The sequence below is a fragment of the Ixodes scapularis genome, unplaced genomic scaffold (assembly GCF_016920785.2).
Source record: "Ixodes scapularis isolate PalLabHiFi unplaced genomic scaffold, ASM1692078v2 PGA_scaffold4__175_contigs__length_147842914, whole genome shotgun sequence".
Lineage (NCBI taxonomy): Eukaryota > Metazoa > Arthropoda > Arachnida > Ixodida > Ixodidae > Ixodes > Ixodes scapularis.
The window spans coordinates 35,293,850-35,317,854 of record NW_024609879.1 but is presented as its reverse complement, the minus strand read 5'-3'; the positions used below and the strand labels follow the sequence as shown (position 1 = coordinate 35,317,854).

The 24,005-nt window shown below is 45.5% G+C and overlaps 1 protein-coding gene across 1 annotated transcript in view; it reads right to left on the bottom strand.

The window, feature by feature from the left end:
* LOC8039353 (terminal uridylyltransferase 7-like) overlaps positions 1-24,005 on the bottom strand; it is a 40,583-nt gene that overhangs the window by 14,737 nt on the left and 1,841 nt on the right. Inside the window, 8 exon segments of the mRNA XM_029972755.2 lie at positions 798-848; positions 3,628-3,858; positions 6,276-6,496; positions 8,269-8,440; positions 8,740-8,787; positions 21,127-21,240; positions 22,056-22,252; positions 23,782-23,925. Of these exon segments, the coding sequence (XP_029828615.2) occupies positions 798-848; positions 3,628-3,858; positions 6,276-6,496; positions 8,269-8,440; positions 8,740-8,787; positions 21,127-21,240; positions 22,056-22,252; positions 23,782-23,925 (1,178 nt within the window).

Here is a 24,005-nt window from a genome sequence, read left to right as displayed (position 1 = left end):
AACGCATCTTTGGGAGATCATTATCATTCAAAAACTATTCCCTGCCACGTGCCATCAAGCTCTCGAATGATCTTCCCGAGGCCGTCCTTTCAGTATCTGATCCAACACTGTTTCCTTCAGAGTTAACCTTGTATATTTTAGCCAATTAAAAATGTGTAACGATGTGCTTTCCTAGTGAACTGGGTACAGTATCTATATTTTGCATTACTCGATATGTTGATGCGTGTATTCTTATTCCTTTATGTCTTTATGTGCTTTCTGTCACCGATTTGTGAAAATGTTTGGTTAACTTAGAAGCAAGCCGTTGTGCAATATTGTTTGTATGGAGTCGGCGAGCTCACCGCCATTCCTTATTCATGTTAAGTAGACTGTATTCTCTCCCCTCAAATAATGCCAACAGGCCTTTGAGGTACTTTGAATAAATAAATCGTGCAGAAGCATGCCTGAGCCTTTCAGTATATGACCATTTTTCACGCAATGTGGCCACATTATTTGGACAGAAACTTTAAGGGATTTCATTAACACACCCAAGACATGTGGTGATTCCGTGGAACAGCTAGTTTCATGTAACGACGCAAGCTACTGGCTAACGAGAACGCTATCATGTACGGTGCTTATTTCTTTAGGTGATCTTATGACTGGTACGGGATGCATTTTCCGTTCAAGCTGTCGTTCCGTAAGCACAAATTTAACATTCATCACGTCGTATCATGGATGTCATTCCCTGACTGAGATTGTGTGTTTTCATGTAGATAATTGGAAAATGATCCGGGCTTCCAGCAGATAACGTTACTCACCTCCTTCAGGTGCCCTTTTTCCATACAAAAGGGACAGATCACCTGAGGCTCCTGCAACAATGAAAATATTATGTGGGGAGATCGCATCCCTAATTTCCATAAATTCTACCAGCTCTCCCCCAGAATGACGAGCAAGAATACCTAGAAAAGTGGTCAGTAGATTCTCTGAAAGTTGTCCATTTGGACTTTCCCTGAAAATTTTGCACCGGTAAGGTCGCTCAAAATTTTGCGGCGGCATATTCTCTGGCGATTATGAGCCGGTATGTTTCCTGAAAATTCCGCGTCGATATATTTTCTGAAAATACAGCGTTATGGCATTCCTTAAAGATACCGGATGACCGCTTTCCTTGAAAATTAAGCATCAGTACATTCCGTGAAAATTCAGCGTCAGCATATTCCCTAAATTTCTGCACCAGTATTATACGCACGGAATATTCATTTAACACGGTACTAACTTGAGATGACTTGCAATCTTTACGAGCTTAAGAATATCGGACTTTTCATGAACCCAAAAAAACCGATGCGGACAAATTTGGACGCTCGGTCAATGGTGAAACTAGCAAACTACAGTCGACTCTCAATAACGCGACGCTCCCGATTCACGTCTGTAGTTCCTATGTGCTGGTGGTGCGAAGCATGAAGCACCAAAACCTGTAACGAAGTAAGGTAAGCTCCCATCGGCTCTGGACTCGAACTTTCCGAGCTTTTGGACTCAAGCCTAGAAACTAAACAACGAACACCTAAATGCATAAGGGATCCTGCAGGAAAACAGCTGTCCAAGAAAAATAACTACAGTCCTCAAAAACCTTTTCTGCAAAAAATGAGTCGACGAAAACCGGTACCTGTTGCACACTTTAGGAACCTGAATGGTTTACTATCAGTAACAGGTAGTTAGTGGAGGCGTGCGAACGGTGACATTTCATACTAAATTGAATTCGAAACGGAGAGGGCCAAATGGTGGTCTGAAAGTCTTCCAGGTTATCAATACCCATAGTTTATGTGTGCAATGTGCAAACACTAAATAGGACAAAATATATAGATATATAAAATAAGGCATACACTCTAAAAAAAAAGTATGTGCGTCTGTTTTCATGCACAGCACTCGGAGAGCCAATCACCACAACTTACGGAAGCAGCTCAGCGAATGACAATGCCGAAAGGTATGTTTAGACCAAAAAACGCACTCTGAGTTGTGACATTAAGCAATGCAAAACGTCACGCTTGCATTGCTTAATGTCACAACTCACTACGCGTTTTTTTTTGGTCTAAACAGAAGTTTCGGCAGCGTCATTCGCTGAGCTGCCTCCGCAAGTTGCGCTGATTGGTTCTCCAAGTGTTGTGCGTGAAAGTAGGCGCACAGACGTTTTTAGAGCACTCTAAAAAACGTCTGTGCGTCTAATTTCACGCACAACACTCGGAGAGCCAATCACCGCAACTTACGGAAGCAGCTCAGCGAATGACAGTGCCAAAACATATGTTTAGACCAAAAACCACAGTCTGAGTTGTAACATTAAGCAATGCAAAACGTCACGCTTGCATAGCTTAATGTCACAACTCAGACTGCGTTTTTAGTCTAAACATATGTTTCGGCATTGTCATTCGCTGAGCTGCCTCCGTAAGTTGCGCTGATTGGTTCTCCAAGTGTTGTGCCTGAAAGTAGGCTCACAGACGTTTTTAGAGCACTCTAAAATACGTCTGTGCGTCTAATTTCACGCACAACACTCGGAGAGCCAATCAGCACAACTTACGGAACCAGCTCAGTGAATGACAATGCCGAAACATAGTTTAGACCAAAAAACGCACTCTGAGTTGTGACATTAAGCAATGCAAAACGTCACGCTTGCATTGCTTAATGTCACAACTCACTACGCGTTTTTTTGGTCTAAACAGAAGTTTCGGCATCGTCCTTCGCTGAGCTGCCACCGTAAGTTGCGCTGATTGGTTCTCCAAGTGTTGTTCCGGAAAGTAGACGCACAGACGTTTTTAGGGCACTCCAAAAAACGTCTGTGCGTCTAATTTCACGCACAACACTCGGAGAGCCAATCACCGCAACTTACGGAAGCAGCTCAGCGAAAGAATGCCGAACATATGTTTAGACCAAAAAACGCAGTCTGAGTTGTGACAGTAAGCAATGCAAGCGTGACGTTTTGCATTGCTTAATGTCACAACTCAGACTGCGTTTTCTGGTCTAAGCATATGTTTCGGCATTGTCATTCACTGAGCTGCCTCCGTAAATTGCGGTGGTTGGCTCTGCGGGTGTTGTGCGGGAAAGCAGACGCACAGGCTTTTTTTTAGAGTGTGTATGCATTATGGTCGCAGAAATCAGAAATAGGTTAGTAGTACACAGAGCTGCGAAACACTGGAGGACCATAAGGAACAAACTACTTTCCATCGAAGGGGTTAATTTAGTGGCCAGTCTTGATTTGCGGGCTTCGCTGTCGTCAATAGCATGTCCTACTCCTTCCAGAAAGATCTATGCTTCGTCTTCAAACAAACTCGGATTTTGTCCAGCTATTCAGTGCGTCTAACCATTCCAAGCCTCGAATGTCTCGTGAAATATACGGTCGATCGTTGTTCGATTTAAACACGAAACCCAATCATTCGCACGCTTCTACTAGCCTGCCAAAGTGAGAAAACATCGTTGCATGCCTCCTCTGAAAGCCGGCGTTGCCGTGCTTGCAACCTGGAAAGTATCGTCAAGTACGCAAAACTTGAAAAACTGCAATCAGAAAGAAAGAAAAAAGAAATGGAACTCTGGCTGGGAGGCCGTCGTCCGCGATTGACTTACGGTCTTTTTCTTTATTCGTCCCCAACATTTAACCGTCCTCACCCGCCCGTTTGAGAGGGTCTCGCGTGTGAACTGGTAGTCGAAGTCCTCTTTCGAGAGCCTCGACAACCTTTGGATGTTCTGCTGGGCCATCGGGGGGCCGGGTCGGACAAACTGGGATGCTCCGGCGATTGTGGAGGCCTCCTTCCGCCTTTGGGGTTTTGCGGATGGGGTCTTGGACCCGTACTCCGAGCCGCTCTCGTCGTCCAGGGTCTGCACGTGCAAAGTACCAAACTAATGGCGAATTCGGGTTGTCAATCGCCGGCGAGACCGAGCCGGCAGAACCGGCAACCAGTAACGCGCCGGCGGCACACCACGTGACTTTCAGCACCCGAACACGAAACGTCGACGGCGGCAGTTATCTTCACCTCTTACCCACGCGACGCCGCTAGTGAAAGGCTGTCGCCGCCGTAGCTGCCGTCACCCATGTCCCAACGGCTTGGATTGACTCGAGTAGTGACTGCTGAAGTTACTTCAGGTCAGTTTCGTTGGTTCGTTCATTTTTTTTCTCCCTGACCTTCTCTCCCATTTCGGAAGTGACAACACCGGATACAGTCTGGCGCCTACTCACCCGGCCGTTTGGAGCTCGGGCGGAAAAAGCGCCGCAAAGTTGCCGGTGTTTGCCGAGGAACCACCACCCGAATAATGCGCGCCGGCTGAAAACTGACCACGCGAACACTATTGCCGGTTTTCCTGCAAAATAACTTGCCGACGATCGACCACCCGAATTCGTCATAAGATACTTCAAGTTAAATCAGGTAAACAGGGGACAAAAGAAGAAGGGGACAAAAAGGTTTGGGGTTCCGCCCCTCTCTAGAGCAAAGCCCTTCAGCGCCCGTTTCCGGGTTGAGCAGCGTCGCCGTCGGCGTAACCGCGCATTTCACTATAAGACGTTTCCCAAAATGACGTCACACGTAATGTCACGAGGGTAAAAAGTTAAAAACGTTCAGCTCAATCTGGCGGGAAATTTTTCCGCTAAATTTACCGGGAAAGTATCTCCACTATATTTAGCGGGAAAAGTTTACCCTCGTGACGTCACACGTGACATCATGCGTGACGTCATGTGAAAGTTAGCGGTAAAATGTTTTTGCTAAATTTAGCGGTAGATTTCCCCGCTAAATTTAGGGAGAACATTTTCGCTAAATTTCCAACTAGGTTTAGCGGGGCAATGTTGGTAAATTTCACGCTAAATTTAGCGCGAATATTTACCCGCTAAATTTAGCGGGAAAAGGTTTGCTAAATCTAGCGGAAAATTTAGCGAAAATTTCGGATTTCCTCCTTTGTACCCTCCTCTCCTCCTCCTCAAGAGCTGCGCTCTAATTCGGCATTACAGAGAATTGTGAACGTTTCACATTTTGTCACCTCGCTCCACGTATCACGATTAGGTATCAATTTAATACACTTATCTATGTGCCAATTTAGCATACTCATATAGCTAAAAACCTAACATACTCAACCAAATACCGACGTAACACACCTTGTTAAATGCTAACATAAGTCGGCATCGACATAATGTACTAACTTAGCTAAGTGCCAACCTCACATACTCAAACAAGTACGAGCATGACAGTCAACCAAGTACCAACCGGACAGTGAACTAAGTAGCGAACTCACAAACTCAACTGGGTACCATATTTATGGAAGTGCTATCTAACATATTTCGTTAAAAATCACTCACTAAATGCTAAGTTAGAATTAAGTTTGAGTAATTGACTACATGTGCTTGCAAAAACGCAACAACAGCAGCAACTTAATTACCCTTTTTATGAGCAACTCTTACAACCCTGCATATTTAGTTCGACAAGATATTCTGTGAAGAGGCATTCTGCGCGGATCACACTTTCTTCACAGTTGTTTTTGACGAAACTGCCGATGGTGCCCTGAGCTCCTGCGGTACAAACATTGTTCTGATGTTTTTGTGAAGCGATGTGCATCTTGACGTCGGTCTTGCCGCCGCGCGAAATGCTCGCATCACAGGAGCAAGTAGTGCACAATCCATACTTGTCATCTTTCCGCGAAGTGACAAAGCACGGAAGCCCCATCCTGTATGATCTCAGAAATACTTGCAACTACTTATTGGCTTTTGAAAGCGCCATCGATTGTTCCAACTTCACTCAGGAAAACACAGAGCAGTTCAGCGCTCCGCACTTCACTCGCCGACCTGGCAAAGCCAAGTGGATATGGATGTGGTGCGTAACTCTTTGCATCGGGTGATCACAGTTTCAGCAAAACTAAACCTAGCGAAAAAAAAAGAATAGCCTAGCGCAGTGCGCTTTTACGATCATATGAGCCGTGTTCCAAAATGCGCTCGAACTTACTCCAGAGTAGAGACTTTCTACCTTGGCGTTTGTAAGTCTACCCTCTTTTTACGCTGCTGCACTAACTGATTTGTCACGTGGTAACTCGCCAGAGTAACCTAAAACTACTATCGACTAACTCGCACTGACACGCGCGTGATGATTATAGCAAGAGGGCGTCATAAAAAAATTTAAACAATAACTACGGAGACAACTTTTTGGGAGTTTTCAGGTAGCGGGAGGCTCCCGGACAATAAGGGAGAGTTTGCAGGTATGCGTGTCGGCTCCCGAGCTTGTCTCAACCTTGAAAAAAGCACGGGCAATCTCAGAGTGGTAGAGGATAGATGAACTTACCTGGGACTCCTCCTGGTCCGAATCAGAGTCCGACTCAAACTTCGAGTTGTCTGCGCACCAACGGGGACACGCACGCATGTTCTCGCGGATCAGGTCAATGGCCACAGTGACCTGTGGCTCGTGGAAGTAGATGGCAGACTCCCGGAGCGCCCGCTTGAGGAACAGGTTCATATCCTCGTTCGGGATGGAGTAGGTGAGGTTCCGCTCACTCGAGTAGGGGTCTGTGTTCAAGACAAGACAAAGTAAGTCATTTTATGGTCATGGGTTTATGCCCACTGACAGCGACATGCCTTCCCAGTGGAGTATCACAAGACTGAAAATAAATAAACGCGCGCACACACACACACACACCTATCTTTCCAACATTACACATGCATAAACGCCAAGTTCGGGGAAACCAAATCCGGGAAAGCTTCTAAGCATGGTAAGGGGAAAAAAGGAAATAGATTTTTTTTTAAGAACGAATACAGGCCAGCCCGGTTTTAGTATCGCACTCAGGTATTTCGAACTTTTGTTTGTATCAAACAGTGCAAATATCCCCTTGAAAATCACACGTAGTAGTATAGGAGCTTTGTCTTTTTCAATTTAAATCCCATGGCGGGGACACTTGATGTAGCGAAGGAAGCCTGTCCGCCCGTTGCTTTTCCCGGGATTCGATTGCCCCGGTAGCAAACACACGCTTGCGTTGCGTGGCTGGAAGAGCGCCAAGCCAGCATGAACCGGGGAAAAAAAAAAGTGGAGGAGGGCAAAAGCAACTGGAAGGGAACGCATGCGCGTTTTGACAGAGCAAGGAGTGCCCGCTGTCAAAACGGTAGCCTGCACCTTTTCCCCGAAAAATGCTGACGCTGCATGACTCCCTAGCTTAAAATAAAATAAGCGAATAAAAACGTCTTCAACAAGTCGAGTGTGTCGACACAACGGCCGTGCAATCGCACTTTGAACGCATTTTCTATGTTTCACTTTCTTATTTTACCGTTATTTTTTTGCCCACTGCCTCAATTTAGTGAGCTTTCCTTTTTGTTGTTTGCTTAACATTTTTTTTCACCAACACATTTTTTATACGTCTCGCTTTTCTGTGTTCTTTCAGTTTTTTAATTATCATTATTAAAATTGTCGTTTTTTGTCGCTTACGCTGTGTGGAGGTCCCAGCCAGGCGCACTTGGAAAGCGCGGCGCTGTTTGCGGTCTCCGCCAACTACGCTCTACTGTATTTAGGGGCTCTTGGATGATCTATTCGGTAAGCTCCCGTTTGTCGCGACCTTCGGTATTGGGAGAAACGGCAAAAAAAATTTAGACTAGAGCTTAATTTAACACATTTTTGTATAAAAAACTATTAATATATCTAACTATTTTAAGATACCCTTGGAATTCGATATATATGGGATCGACTGTATTGACAAGAAATTTACACGAAGAAAACTTCATTACATTTATATAGCACTCCGCATGCTATACTAAGTTACACGCCAAGAAGGCAGCGGCAGATGCCCCTCAAAGGGTTTCATATATCCCTCTGCCACCTCCGCATCCAATAGCGTCCCATCGTTTCCGTGATGTCGTGGCCAACGCGGGAGAGGGTTTTGCCTTCCTGTGAAGATTTGCTTTGTCTTTCGACATTCACTTAGCGTTCTGGAAGCCACGAGAGGGAGATTAGAATTTTCCCCCTCCCATGTAAACGACGGGGAAGAAGGTAATTTTCATTTTCCGGGAGATTTTTTTTTTGTCAATCGTACAACCGTACAAACTGGTCAAAATTGAGAAGTCTCCCGTGTAATACGGGAACCTTGACATGCGAAATTAGAAAGAAGAAGTAGAAAAAAAGAAACATCAAGATATTGTGAAGCACAAAAGCTACAGGACTCCTCTGGAGTCACTGGATTAAAGACAGCAAACCTCCAGAACGCAGCCTCTCCTAGAATTCCGCCGACAACGAAGTCCGCGAAGTTCGACAGAAGCAGCGAGTCTTGGCACACTTAGCAAGCGCTGTGCCTCACCTTCGATGGCGATGCAGCGCTTGTTCCACTTCTTCTCGGAGATGAGGACCGGCTTGAGACGGCGGATGCAGATGACGTGCTTCTCCGTTGGGAACTCTGCTGCGTAGAAGCGGAGCAGCTCGCACCAGAGGTCGCCCAAGCTCCGGTTGTTTGCGGACTTCCACTTCCACTCCTGCACATGCAGCATCGAAAGGAGCAACTGATCAATACTTTGACTGTTGAATTTTTTTCGCCAAAAGATATTTGCCAGTCAGTGGGTTCTCTTTCCAAGGCAAAAGAGTAAATGTGCATGTTTTCGCTTAATTATCTAAGGGGAGCACATACAGTGCTTGCAAGCTGTGCAGTCTTATAAGCATCGAATGGAAATCGGTGACAACCCTTCGCAGCAAAGCTCAATAAGACCCCTCGCGAAATCGCTGTTAGTTTCAGTAAGAAAGGAATTCCGCATGAACACAAAAGAGGGCAACTTACCGAGTCCTTCACGCACAGGTGGGGCTCCGAGTCGCTGCCGCCCAACAACTGCAAGAAGGTGTCGGTGAGAAAAAACATATTTAGTATAAAGACCAGCACATCCTACATGAGAAGGTCGCTTACCAGCTCTAAGTCAAAGCATTAACGATGACCAAGGATTTACTATAGTCCGTTGCAACTCAAGAAGGTAGGGTAAGGGTAAGACGGGCGGGAGGAGGAAGCAGACGGAACGCTGGAGTGGAGAAGGGGAAATCTCCTTCTCTCTTTAGCGTTCCGTCTGCGTCTTCCTCCCCGGCCCGTCTTACCCTCGCCCTACCTTCTTGAGTTGCAACAGACTGTGTTACAAAGCAAAAGTTTTACAAAAGATAAACACAGAATCATACGTGTCAAGTTCGGAGAAACCATATCCGAGTGGTTTTATGAACCAAGGGGTACCATTTAAAAAAAAAAAAAAAAATCTTGACAATGAAGTTACATGAAGTCAAATTCGTTACATTTGTACTGCAATGCTCGTGCTAGGGAGATACAGCGGATGCTTGCTATCATTGCTGCCGTCTGTAGCGACACTGCATAGGAGGGGTTAATTTTAGTTTTCCGGGAGATTTCCATGTCAATCGTGAAACCGTACGAAGTGGTAAAATTCTGGGAGCCTTCCGCGTAATACGGGAGGCTTGGCAAATAGAGAGAATACAGTGCAATATACTTATAAAGACACCGCATGTAATGATGTACTACTTACTCATTATCCCGGATTAGATAGAGTGAACCCGCGTGGCTGCTTCTTGTTACATGGTAGCAATGATCATATTACCGCTTCTGTGCTTTGTTGGTAGCATGTAGGTTGAGGTGTATCGCTCACAATTCACGTTTTATTCGTGAATTTGAACAAGGGTTTAGGGTTGCTTTTGACCTAATTCTTTCGTTGTACTTGTCGTCAAAATTAAACTTAAACAGCGCGACAGCGGTTGCGTCACGGCCTACGGATCAGCACCCTGCGACCCAGTTGCGTGTCATCGTACTGACCACGACCAAATCTGTTGTTGTCATGGCTTCGAAGGCTTGTCAAGTGACCAAACAGGTGCATTCTAGCATGGAATGGTTCGCAGGAGTTCCTTCCTTTTTTTTATTTTAGAGTCTGTTAAAATCAGTCAGAAAAAAAAAAACAATCGTGAGGATGGCTAAGCAGGAGTTGAGCTTGGCATTTAGATTACCGTTTTTTTTTCAGTTTGCTTGCTTTGTTTTACAGACACACACGAAAAATAGTCTACGTACCACACAATCCGAGGGTAATTCATAACGTGTCTATTACGTCAAAGAAGATGCAAATAGAATTGACAAGTGCGTCACTGTGACGACAAAGCACGCCACACGTGGTGCTTTAGATGCAACGAGCTGAAGCACAACACTCCAAAAATCACAAGAGGACGACGAGAGATGCGAGCGTGTCTTCGTGGTCCAGTCAGTAGCGTGTCTGGCTCGCATCCAAAGGATTGTAGGTTATAAATTATAATCCCGCCAGAGATGCTTTAATGTTTTCCTTCAAAGGCAAGTTAATTACTTCATAAAGTGAAATCATTTGAGACATATGAATCCGCACTACCATGTCATGTTTTATGCAATTACATTTCACGCGCGACGTCACGTTTCACGTGAGCGTTGTGGGTCGTATGAAATTCCCGCGTGTTGTCGTGTGGCTGTGACGTCATGACCCTATCGACCAATCAGGATTTTTTCATCTCACCCACACCGGCTTTTCTGGAACACGAGCTGGTTATCGCGTTAAAAAGGAATGCGTGTCGCTTAAACATATTAGAGTTCTACAATAGGGGGCCCCGACGTTTGGGTTACCCTAAGAGATGGAGGGACCCAAAAGCGTCGACGGCTTCTAGAAAAGAGGTTTCGCAACTCAGCGCAGCGCGCTTACGTTTCCCGCTTGCAGCGCTAATCTTATAATCAAAAAAAAAAAAAAAGTAAAACATATGCGCTTAGCAAAGTACTTTTTGATTTATAAATAATGGCGATTGCAAATCTAAATGAAGCCGGCTAAAATTAGAGACAATATAAAATCAGTATAAATGTTGGTGGCTGTCAGCCAAAACAATCCAATCCGTAGCGCTCTAGTTTTGCGCTTGTTCTCACATTTTCGGGCGTCCGTGTGCGCTTTGATGATTCACGCCTTCAAACATGCTGAAACTGACACTAACGTGAACGAGCATACCTTGCGACAAGCTGCTTTATTTAGATTTGAGATGGAGCGACTTTGAAGCCTAAAAATACTTGTTTTTAAGCTACAAGTATCGTGCCACGAACGAAATTCACTCGGAGCCACGGAGCAGCTACATCGTCTCTTTAGGCTTAGGAGCGGCCAGAACCAGGGACAATCTTTAAAATGGGGCGAGTCCACCACTCATTGTTTGTTACTTGGGCGAGATAAAGCGAAACGAAAACTGGATGCACCCTTCATTGGCAACGAACGTGGCTAATAATGCTGGGGCAAACATGGCAGCGACTATGACGAATATGCTCCGAAGCGAGCGGAAAGGGCGCCGCCATATTTGCCGACGGAACACGACCCCAAGCAAGTATGGGCGATAGGGGCCCCACGCTATTTCTCGAATTTTGCGTTAGGGGAGAACGCCAACCCGAAACCCAAAACGGAGTTTGGGTTTGGTGCGTGCGCAGTTGTGAACCCCTATTTCTTTGGGGCCCCTAATGACGCCACTGGTCGTAGGCACCGAGTGACGGGCGACTTGCTAGGCCTTCCGACCCACCTTTCTCGACCCTCCCACCGAATCGAGAGGCCACTCAAGTCGCTGGGATTGTTGTCGTTGCTTCTGAAATCCGTGAATCGAGTGACCTTCTCCGGGAATGGTATCTGAGTATGTATTTCCTTTCGTTTGCTGCTCGGAGTCGAGAAGCACGCAAAGAGCACGTAGAGCTCGTTGGTCTCCATGGCGAATTTTACGAGTGGTGTTAGCGGCCGTGAAGCTATCGTAGAATTCCATCGTAAAGGCCCGTTCACACTCTTGCAACCGAGTACGACCGAGAGACCAGACCGGTTTTTAAGCCTCTTGCGATCTCTTAGGACCAGCTGCGCTGCATCGCATCCGGTCCTAAGAAATCGCAAAAGGCTTAAAAACTGGTCTGGTCTCTCTCGGTTTTACTCGATCGCAAGAGTGTGAACGGGGCTGAACTTACACACAACTTGCGATCGTTTCGCTTGGCGCATTCGGACTGGTTTTTAGGTTTTGTCCTACGCAGGTTATCCATGATAGCAGAAACAAAATTCACGTAGGGAACAGTTTCTTCTGCTACGAGCTAAAGCACGCAACCGAAGCAAAGAAGAACGGTAAAAATACCTGACTTAGTCACGTCATGCTGGTCACTACGTCACCAATAAGCGATTGCAACGCTCCAATCAGTCCCGCATGGGGCATATAACGATCAATTTCCAGAGTTTCTAGACTAGAAACGCACAGATTCTGGTCCAGATACAATAACCTCTAATTATTTCAAACTCCAGAACGCCAGGAGTTTTGTTTGTATTATTAGAAGTTCGAATTATAAGAAATTCATCTACAGTATTTTTCCGACTATAAGTCGCACATCCGTATATTAAGACGTTGTCGTGGAAACGTTGGTATATAAAGGAGGACACTACCCAAAAGGGTCAACTTTCTAACCTTTGACTTGAAATGAATTAATTTTAGAGAATACACTGACATTTGCAAAGCAGAATGCAGTGCAAAGTTTCATCGAAAGAAACTTCGTTTTTATCTGGAACACACTTACATTAATTATGAAAAAATCGTTAGAAAACCTATCTAATTCCCAACATTTTTCTTCACTAGATATATAGCAGACTACCTATAGAGTCCAACACAAAAAAAAAATTCAAAAATGTAATTTATTTTATGGTAACATGGTGTTCAAAAATCAAATAAATTATTTGCCTCTTATGTTGTCAACCGAATATAGCATCTTTTATAAAAGACACCCCTCTAAGACAATTCCACTAAGGAAAAAGAATTAGTGATTCTTTCCTTTTTTGTCCCAGTACCACACGATAATTTTCCTAAAGGCAAATTTATGACAAAGAGTCGAACAAAGAAAAAAGAGTTCAAAGTGCTCAACCTCTATCTTTTTAACGTCAGTAGGCCGAAAATAATATATAAAAAAGTAACTATGCAGCGTAAACAAATGTAAACTTTCTGGAAATTCTCTTTAGAATTTGGTAATTGTACATAAAACAATATTTAAAAAAAAAACATTTTTTTCGCAGCAATTACTTTTTTTTTTTTTTGTAGTGTCCCCCTATATGTCGCAACTTTGTATAAGTTCCACATCTTTGCACTGACCGTGCAAAGGCGTGCAACCGATAAACTCCTCCCTTGAACCGTGACGGTTCACACGATGAGTTTTTTTTTCGTTTACGCGCAATGGAAGCGCGAAATCTGAGTTTCGTAGAATTGGCTAGACGGCGCGTACGTTTGGACGCGCCACTTTGGCGTTTCCACTCGTGAGAAATGCCCTTAGCAAGGCATTGTTTGGCGGAGGCAATCGAGCGTTTCGCAGAAAATGGACTTAGAACGCGCAAATGGAGAAGGTAGTCGGCTTTGTTCCAGCGAACGCATGCCGAGCGAACGAAAGTTTAACATGCCAGACACTCGAACCTTGCTTTGGATGGCTAGGCCTAGCCCAGGCCAAGTTGCGCAGATGACGCGAGTATCGATGCGCAGACGGATACATAAATCTTTGCATACTTCTTTCGGTACCTCTAAAAGATCGGCTAGCGACAATCCTTCCCTTTACACGTAGTAACGCGGCTCATCAAAAGTAAACTAAAAAAGACGCGAGTGAATATTCTGCAAGGCGTGTATACCAGGCCACTTTCAGTGCTACTGGACTGAAGCAAAAGATTACTGAATCATGGCTGGATTAGGCAACGTCAATAGCGTGCTGTAAAAGTTTTATTCTTACTGTCTCGCTCATCGACATTGAGCCGCTTCGGGGAAATAAAAAAATAAAGCGCAGCTCTTGAGGGGCAGGAGGGGAGGGTATGTCACTGCTCTGCCTCCGTATTCTTCTATCTTCCTTTCCTCCTATTTTCGAAAATTTCCCGCTAAATTATCCGAAAATTTCCCCTTTAAGTTTTGCGGGATTTCACCGCTATATTTAGTGGGAAAATTTTGGGGAGAATTTTCACGTGACGTCATGTGACGTCACGTTTATCATAACGACGTCACACGAGACGTCACGAGGGTAAAAGTTCTGTTCTAAATTTAGCGGAAAAATTTCCTGCCAATTTTAGTGAAGTTTTTCCCTCCATATTTTCTGGGAAAAGTTTACCCTCGTTACGTCACGTGTGATGTCATTATGGGAAACGTCCCATAATGCAACGCGCGGTAACACTGACGCCGCTCAACCCGCAATACGGGCCTCTAAGAACTGTGCTCTAAAAATGTCTCGCTTTCAGTTAGGAAACGTTTAAAAGAGTGTGCTGACAGCAGTGCTTCTTGGAAGGAGGACCACCACCTTTGGCTACGTAGCAACGGTGCTCTATAAATAATGGCGCGCGGGGGATAAAAATTGGCGCCACACCGTGTAATAAAAACAAATGTATATACCTATAAAAAATTTTGAAAAAGAAACGATTATGCACCAAAAAATATGGCAAGTATGATACAAGATAAAACTATAATTTATCATATGGACGGGTACACATACAAAGCAGAAAATTTTTTATTGCTCCTACACAGGCCTGCTAATCATAAACAGGTATGATTAGTAGACCAATTCCGTTTGGTTCATTTAGTAGGCCAACATCATTCGTTTCGCCAATGTTTTCTGTAAAGGCGAAACAGTGGTGAAAAGAATTTGGTAAATTTATTTATTTCCCAAAAATAATGTTCATTTTGGGCTGTCCAGACAGCACATGACACCTCAAAACAAAATTCAATTCGATCATCCAGCAAAAGAGTTGTACATTGTGGACTATTCAGCAGGAGACACATTAGCGACAAAAGCGACGCCGCGCGGCAGTTTCCATAGCAACTTCCACAGCTGCTGTGACGTGGACTTATGCCATAGCGCCACGTCACGGCGTTCGTGCGAGATGCTAAGGAAACTGCCGTGCAGTACCCGTTTTCATAGCTCACATGTCCCCTGCTCCAGAGCCGTGTATAGGGAGAGTCTGGTCATTGGGAGGCGCGGGCAGAGCCAGGGCATGCACCAGACACCGAAAGAGGGTTTGACATGCTCTCTTGGACAGCCAGAAGCCGAAAAGAATCCCCCAGCGGTGCTAGCGAGAAACAGTTCGAGACATAGGTATATGTTTTCATTAAGCGCGTAAGAGTTAAATGCAGTAACCCTTCATGGTTGAAAATTGGGTGCACGTGATGTTTCGAATATGATCATGCAGAGAGATGTAAGAAACAAATGTGTCGCTCGAACTCCGTTTTGCCCAGACAGAGTGTGACCGCTCGGACGGCAGATTCCTGGCCCTCGGCGCCTGGAGTACGGATTACGTCGATCGTTCCACTAGTCGAGCTCTTCCACTATGATTCTGGATGACTGTGATTGAAACATCACGTGCACCATAGTATCAGTCACCGAGAGTTACTCCGACGCACTTATTAAGCTTGTTTCTCGCGATCACTGTCAGGGTATGATTTCCGGCTTCTGGTTGGCCACATTCGAATTTGTGATTTCGCCCTGAACAAGCTCAGTAGGATTTAGGCCAATGACGTCTCCTCATTTGGCTCGTATACCTCCTAATGAATGGCCAAACACTGTATACTGCACTAGCCCCTTTTGAGTGCGCTTCCTGTTTTGCACCGATGCACTGCAGAGAAGCCACACCGCAAAAGCGACGTCCGCGGGTATTGCTTTGCAGCGTACCGGTGCTCGGAAAGAAGCGTGCATAGCGGGGCTGTGAGAAGAAAAAGTATGAATTACATGAAAACGCCGCTGGAATTAAGCGGCTTATAGGTACATGAAAAGCATAGCAGGACAACCCACATTTTTAAATTTGTTTAAATTAACCAATATTTTGAAATGTCCGCGTTTGAATTTTTGGGTTTTCTCATCATCCTCATAAGTCATAAGTGGATCGCACTACAGACCCTCTTCAAAAGTGTGCATGACCCAGCAGCTGCTACGCACCCTATCAGAGTACGCCATTGTGTAGGCATGTGCATTGAACATGAGGTCCGCGTCGGCGTTCGGCATGAACTTGGCTCGGCTCGCGCTGAAAATTACTGCTGCGTTGGCATTGTTGCTTGACGGACATTTGAAAAGGAACCATCGGTCGACTCCCTACAGGGCATACTTGGGTAGTAATTCAATTACAGTAATTAAATTACTGTAATTTAATTACTTTTCCTGGTAATTTGTAATTGTAATAATTACTTTCGGCTAAAAGGAATTGTAATTGTAATTTAATTACTTTCTAGCGTCAGTAATTGCTAAATTTCAGGCAAAATTACAATTACTTTTGCAAGATTTTGTGGCGGCGGCGCTTTTCCCCCCTGGCCACGGAGACGACAGCACAGCCAAAGCGACAGGGTAGAGAGTGTCTCCCAACCTGCTGAAAAAAATGGAAAAGAGGGATGGGAAAGAGAGGCTGGGATAGAACGGAATGAAGGATTTTGTAGACTGTAAAACGATTTAATAAAGAATTTGAGAAATAATTTGATAAATGAGGGCTACATTCGCGTTCTTAGATTGTGAAAACCAGCTGAACTTACAGAAAAGGGGGGGGGGGGGGAGGAGAGAAAGGAGGAAAAAGCATCCGATCGCTGGACTACCAACTATTTATTAACCCTCGGCTTCTTCTTCTACTGGTCTGGTGGCTGTCCTTTTTACGTATTCTTCTTTTTCCTTTTTCTTGATCTTCCTCTATCTTCATGGGCATTTTCGTCTCGCAGGAACTTCTTTCCACTTGTTTGTAGGGCAATGAATGGTGAACTAACGCAGTTGTCTTTTTGTTGATCTATGGCTAAGGCCTCAAGTAGTTCTCGGGCGAACCGATCTTTGTGGTGAGCTAGGATGGTTACCGTTTCAAGCTTAGCCTCACACATGCATTCTCTACAATGAGCTGCTAGATGTCCAGGTGCAGCCAGGTTTCTTAAGTTTGCGGCATGTTCTCGCGTGCGGTCATTTATACAACGTCCCGTTTGCCCGATGTAGCTACGTCCACATGACAATGGTATGTTGTAAACTACTCCTTTGTCGCATGGAACGTATTCTGTCTTGTGTTTGGTGGTACACCTGCCTGTATTGTTAACCTGGGCTAGGTTGACCTTCCTGCACATTGCGTGTGCCTTGTTGGGTGCCGAGCATATGATATTTATGCCGTGTCTGCTTGCGATCTTTTTTAACCTGTGAGTTACCCCATGTATGTATGGGACCACCGCAAAAGGTGAACGGGAGATCTGCTTCGGTGGATCAAGGTCAGTGCGTTGACAAGTTCTTTTTATGTTGCGGCAAATCTTTTCACAAATGGAGTCCAGGAAGGGTTTCGGATATCCGGCCTCTTGAAGCCTGGATATTTGGGTTTCAAAACTTTTTACCATCTGATGGGGGCAGGTCTTCCTGAGGCTGGCTGAAAGAGCTGCAGTAGCGACCCCTTGTTTTACAATTTTGGAATGTTCGGATTCAAAGGGAAGGAACCCTTTCCCCGATCGCACTTCATATCTCCAACACAAATGTTCTGTTTGGAAGTTTAAGGCCAAATCAAGAAACCGTATGGAATTATCAACAGGGGGCTCGTAGGTGAATGTGAGCCCCATGCAGCTTGTCTGGAAATGCCTGAGGGTGGTGTGGAGGCATCCGTCTAGTGATTCATCAACTCCAGCTGTGCATAAAATAAGGAAATCGTCAACATACCTGAAAATAGCGGCAACTCGTGGGTCTTTTAAAACTTGCTGTATGGCTACCCCAGATGCGGCGAGAAAGATGTCGCACAGGTATGGGGCCACTTTTGAACCAATGCACACACCACTCTTCTGGACATACGGCCGATTTTGATGGGTTACTACCGTTGCGGACAAATAATATCTTAAAACCTCCAAGAAGGTGTCTAGGCTAACACCTGCTGCATTTTGGAACTGCGCGAGCCCTTGGTTTTCGATGGAACTTCGGAGGACCTGTAGAAGCCTTGCTTGAGGGATGGAGTAATACATGTCCTGTACGTCCAAGGAAAACCCCGAGACGATGTTGTTTCCTTGTTCCTTTAGATATGATATCACTCGCTCAGAGTTTGGTATGTGGAATGGGTCCGCAGGGTGTATTGTGGAAAGATGTTGGGCCAAATACCTTGAAACACATGCTTGCCACGTTGTTTTTTCCGACACTATGGCCCGGAAAGGTACCCCTTCTTTGTGTGTCTTGGCGGAGAAAAACATCATAAGTTTGTCATTTTTTGCGGCTTTGATCTTGGTGCAAAGGCTGGTTTGTTGATTTTTTTCAAGGAGGTCTAAGATGTGCTTTTTTGCTGCTTTGGTTCGTTGTTCGTCAACATTTATAAAATTCTTGGTGACAGCTTGATGAGCCTTTTCTCCATATGCATCTGAACCAAGAACAACAAAACCTCCCTCTTTGTCTGAGGCGCATAACTTAAGATCTTTGCTTCGCAATTCGTGAATGGTGGATTTGAAGCTGATCTTTCCGTTGGTCTGGTGTATGAGGTTTTCAAAGGCTTGAATGCCCTCATCAATGATCTGAGGGCCTTTTCCTTGGGGAGCTTTGGCGGCTATTTGCCTTAGGAGAGCTACGTTGTCTACTGCCTCGAGCTTGGGGGCGATGGCGAACTTGGGTCCTTGTTCCAGCACCTGTCTGGCTTTTGTTGAAATTTGTATGTTCCCGATCACCTGGGGTGGAGTTTTCCTAACGTTTCCTTTGGCTTGTCGATGTGCTTCTAGATGGTGACGCCATATGGGGAGGAAACTTTGAACCCATAGGTTCTCCGTTGCATGCCTTGTCAAGGCGAGGTGATTGGAAAAGCAATTTTGGGTAGAACATTTGACTCGCAGAAAATCGGTGAGGAGCCGGACTTGGCGCCATTTTTCGGATATAAGGATCTTGGACACTCGTTGGGCATGTCCTTGGGATGGTTTAACCGCACCAAAGAAGGTTTGCACTTCATCCAGGACAATCTTCTTTTGTATGCTCCGAGTGAGTAGTCGTGCTTGGCAGATAGAGGTGGCAATGAAAAGGCTTAGGGCTTGCGGCTCGAGGAGGTTAAGATTAACAAAAGACGTGCTCAGGTAACTAGAAAGATAACTTGCAATGGGAAGGAGCTGAGCTAGTTGGTTGCACATACTTAGATTGTGAAAACCAGCTGAACTTACAGAAACGTCGTATTTGAATCTGACTCTTCGTCTCGTTTGCTTCCTGTTGCTCCCGCTTCTGGGGGTCTTTCTTATTTCTCATTCCCACACGGGGGCATCGGAGGTCGAAGTCGAGCTGGTTGGCTCCGATCACATCATCCGGTCGAGGCGGGGAGGTTCGAGGTTCTCCTTACGCGTCTTCGCCGCTTGCATATTCGCTTACATATTTCAGTCAAGTTTGGAACTTCTTTGTTCATGAAATTATTCCCTTTTCTTTATGAGTTTTTCACGTCCTTCTCCTCTATCTCGTACGCTGATACCACTAACAGTAAGTCGTGCTACTCTAACATCGAGGCGAAGAAGCAAAGAAGCAGCAAGTCTCATTAACACGACTCACCCTGCCTTACTTCCAACTGTTCTTGCTACACTGCTCTTCCTTCTCCCAATCCTCGTCTACCTTTTTGTATAAATCTTCATTATTTAGTGTTCGCTCTACCTAACCATTTCAACCGTTTGTCAGCCTGAATGGACGAGATTCCAAAACTTACAAACCGCGGCTTTAGCTGTAGGGAGCTTGTTTTTGCATTTGTTGTTCGTTGAAGGCTTCTTTTTTTATAGAGGGCTTGGCTTGCACATTGTTTTTACACCTCTATCGTGACCCTCCACGCGTTGTCCTCTCGTCTTGGCCTGTGGAACCGCTCCGAGGCGCGCAGTGCTGCTTTGCATTGAGAAGCTGCAACAGTCTTATCTACAATGGAAAAGGAAAGGCTGCCGGGGCCTTGTTGCAAAAAATTCTCTAAACAGATTAGCACCAATGTAAAAAACTATAATCGTGAGGAGCAAACTCTCCGGGCCGTTTCTGAAAACAAATTCAATAAACCGAAAGGCGACCTCCAATTTGCGGAAACACTTGCAGGTAGGCAACTTTCTTGTTACTTTGAATAATACTTACAGTTATAAAAAAAATATTAATAATAGCTCGTCTATATCTTCCAGCTGAAACGCGCTCAAGTAAATCGTGAAATCGAGGCGTCCAAGAGGCCGCAGTTTTGGAATAATTCGCGGATTTTAATTTTCGCGACGCGGTGGGGTCGCGATATAGATTCCAATGTGTTTACATTTTTTTTTCGCGAATTGTAGGCGATTCGCGAAATTCGCGAAAATAAAGTCGTTTGCAGTGTATCATGAATTTTTCGAGGTTGTTCTTGCCATGCTAAATTCAAATCGGTCTTCTTTATGAGACGCATAGCATCGATACAATCATTGCTATCCTAATGATTAGCTACATGACGATCCTAAATTTATTATTTATCTCAGGAGCTTTTTGGGTGTTACCGTGCACTGAATTAACCCAGAATCCCTGGCAATAGAGTTGCTGCTATTGTGACACTAGTTTTGTGGAAGCGACCAGAGTTCGTGTGCTACGGTTACCCACATCCGGCATGTTACAAGTCCACAGACAGGGAGAGGCAGCGAATCATCGTGGCTGAAATGTTTTCGTAAGTTGTCGTATCCTTTAAATGTTTGACGTCGTTTACAAGTTTCTCTTATTAGCCATTTTTACGTGAGTTTTATGATACCAGTACATTCGCATATTTGTTTCCTTGTATTATTTTTAAGTTTATTTTTTCTTGGTTTGACTTGGATACCATTTGCATAACCTCTAAGGAGATTCACCTCGCACCTGTGAATTTTGTCGCCATTTTTTATGTTTTGAGAATATATGAACGCAGGAGTTCATTACTCCAAACTATTAAGTTCTATAATCCATTTAACAAATTTCATAAAAGGAAAGTACAATGCGTGACATTTATACAGCGGCCATATAACTCGTTTACAGTTATATGGCCCAAGGGGGGGGGGTAACTCTCAGAAATAAGTAATTGTAAAGTAATTGCATTACTTTTAAGAAGTAATTTGTAATTGCAATGAACTACTTTTGCGTAGTAGTAATTGTAATTGTAGTTAAACTACTTTTGGAGCTAAGTAATTGTAATTGTAATTAAATTACATTTTGAGAGTAATTTACCCATGTATGCTACAGGGCACCCCTCACCTCGTGCAGGACGGGAACGACCGGAGGCTTGCACTGCTGCAGAAAGTAGACGACCATGATTGGATACGCGTGGAGTGGAAGCGGGGCTCTCTCCTTCCTTTCCAGCCGGCACACCTGGAAAACCGCAGGACGGAATTTGTAGGTTCTCCCTCGACGGAAGGAGACGTCGGCAACGACGTCGTTCGTAGTAGCACGGAGGACACACGGCCGACTAGAGGCGTAAAAAAACAGAAAGAATGTGAAGGAAACGAGGGAGGGCTAGGACATCAGAATACAAAGCCCCGGTTGGAATGATCGGGGAGGAGGGAGGGCAGACACAAGGCTAGCTGTCCCTGCTCACTGTTAGAATACGTTCGAACACCGGCGTCTGGCGTTTCCGTTCCTACGCGTTAACGCAGCGAGTAGAGACAAAGGCAGCTAGCTTTACGACTGCCCAACTATCATTCCGGTCGGAGCTCGGTGCTCCGGCATTTCTACTAGTTTCTACCCGCACATTCACGGACAGTGGGAGGACAACAAGGCGCGTCTTTAGAATGCCCATCCTCCAGCACACACTCACTGCCTTTCGGCATGTTTTGGCTTCTACCATGCTTTCGTTAGAGCTTGAGCTGCAGACGACACCGAAGCGGTGTCAAAGGGGCAGGAAGCGCGAGCTGGTGGCGGGACTAGGAAGATAGTGGCTGCCTTGAGGTATACCTACTATTTTTCTACCAGATCCAATGAGAGCTCGGCGTTCTGACGTCACCACTACCCTTGCAAAGGACGCAGAAAAACCGGCACTCCTGATTCTTGACTTGTAGTGCTAGAAGGTACTATGTATCAAGACCGAAGCCTAAGCTTCAGTCTGTGCCTGTAACACGTCCTGCGAGCTTGGAATTCGCGAGGACGGCTGTCCAAGGGCTAAAGGTTTGGACTGGACGTCCACTTACCTGTCCCCAGTAGCGGAAAATGACGCCGAGCGACTGCACCCTTGGATCTAGAGAGGCGTAGTCCGCCAACAGCTTCGATGTCTTGATGGAGTTGTGGTTGTTCAGGCTGATCTCGCACGTGAGATTTGTCGGACCGTCCACGAAGCGAAGTCTGGGTGCTTCCGCCAGGAAATTCCCTTCCGGGGACGAGAAGTTGTCTGGATGTGGAAATACAAAAAGACATGTGGTTCAGAAGCACACCCATGGATACTACCTGTTTTGGTGCAGTGACTAGAATGCGTCTGCGACTGCTGGTGTCCTTTACCACAAGATTAATTTCTCGTCGACAGATAAATTTGGTATGCACATAATGTGCCGTTTCAATTTTTCTGTGGTTAGACGGGCTGTGCAGAGGTAAGAAAAAAAAATTAAAAACCGAGCGTCTAGGGACTATTGTTTTGTATCACCACCGAGGAATAACTGCGGTAACTCGCGAAATTTGCTTGCACGAGACCGACGCGCCTTCCCAATCCCTCGGAAGAAGGGAAGAGTGCGTGTTCCTAAAAAAAATGACAGATCTGCCGGAGGTATTATGGGTGAATCTTCAGCGATACCTATTCGACTCGCCTTGTCCACCTGAAATTAGCTTAATACCTCCAAAATCTCTAAATGCGTTCAAACTACTTCGTGATCGCACTTAGCATCGTGGAATCACGATGCTTCGTACTTCGACTCATAGGCGATGGGCAACCACCTCCTCCAACCACCGGAGATATGCGCCAAGCCTTCCCGCAGGAGTGACCGAGGCAAGTCTTAGTTTTAGCCGAATTTTTGCAAACAACCAAACGTTTTTAGTTCGCTTGCTTCAATGCGACACGAGACATAATAATGCACAAAAGCAATTTGAATTTTGACTCGCTTGCTTCGATATTCAGGCTTCTTTCCCAGAGCATCATGCACATTGCATTTGTACGCTCTGTAATGGCCCATCGTTGCACTAAGATGATCAGTCGAGCCATCGCATTCTCGCTTAAAGCCATCTGTCGGCAGCACATCGAAGTAGCTAGCATCGTCCGCCAATACCATCATCCTGCGATCACCCCGGCTTGGCAAATGCCTCGTCTTGGGATAATCGAAATAACTTCATTCGTGATATTTGATTGTGCCGGTACGCATTGGTAGCATAAAAGCATGACGGAACTGCTCGCTAGTGAACCAATCAATAGTCGCCGCTCGCCCTCCCAAACACAACGCAATACACGGGAGAACCGCAAGTATTTCTCTCCCTCTGTCATGGCGGCCAGGAGGCGCGCACACCCTGTATACCACGTGATTTTATTCCGAGCTCGGTAGTTGTTTATGTGACGATGGGCACATTTTTCATTTTTCGTTTCTTCCCATGCACTGTTCAAGCGCGAACGCCAAATGGAAACACCGGTGTTTGTTATTCGAACGGTTAACAGAGACCACCGTGATAGATACAGAGCCAGCCAGCTTTTCGTCTAACCACCCATTGCGCGGCCGGCAGTAGGATGTCGATCTCACAGACGTGGGGTGGTGGGTTCGATTCTCATTGGGGCACGTTTCACAATTTACCGCTCTTCTGTGCAGAATGTCCTCTGATGTATACGTTGCGCATTTTATAACGGTTTTCGCGACGTTTCGTCCGGCTTTTCATGGCGACAGCAGCCCTGGAACGTATTCCGTGTTGGAAAGAAAGGGGTGCAGAGAGCAGAACGCAACTCACCCTCATCTTGGGTGATCTTGTCCGAAAGCTCCCCGAGGAGCTCGGCCACCTCAGTTCTGCCGGTCGAGGACAGGTCCAGGTCCACTTCGCTATTGAACAGGCCGAAACCGTTCACCGAGGGTCCGTGGGGGGTCAGCTTGATGTCTGTATAATGAACACGGAGGGTCAGTCGAAAACACATTGCGCGGATCGCCGCGCGACACGTTGCGAATAGACAGCGTGAG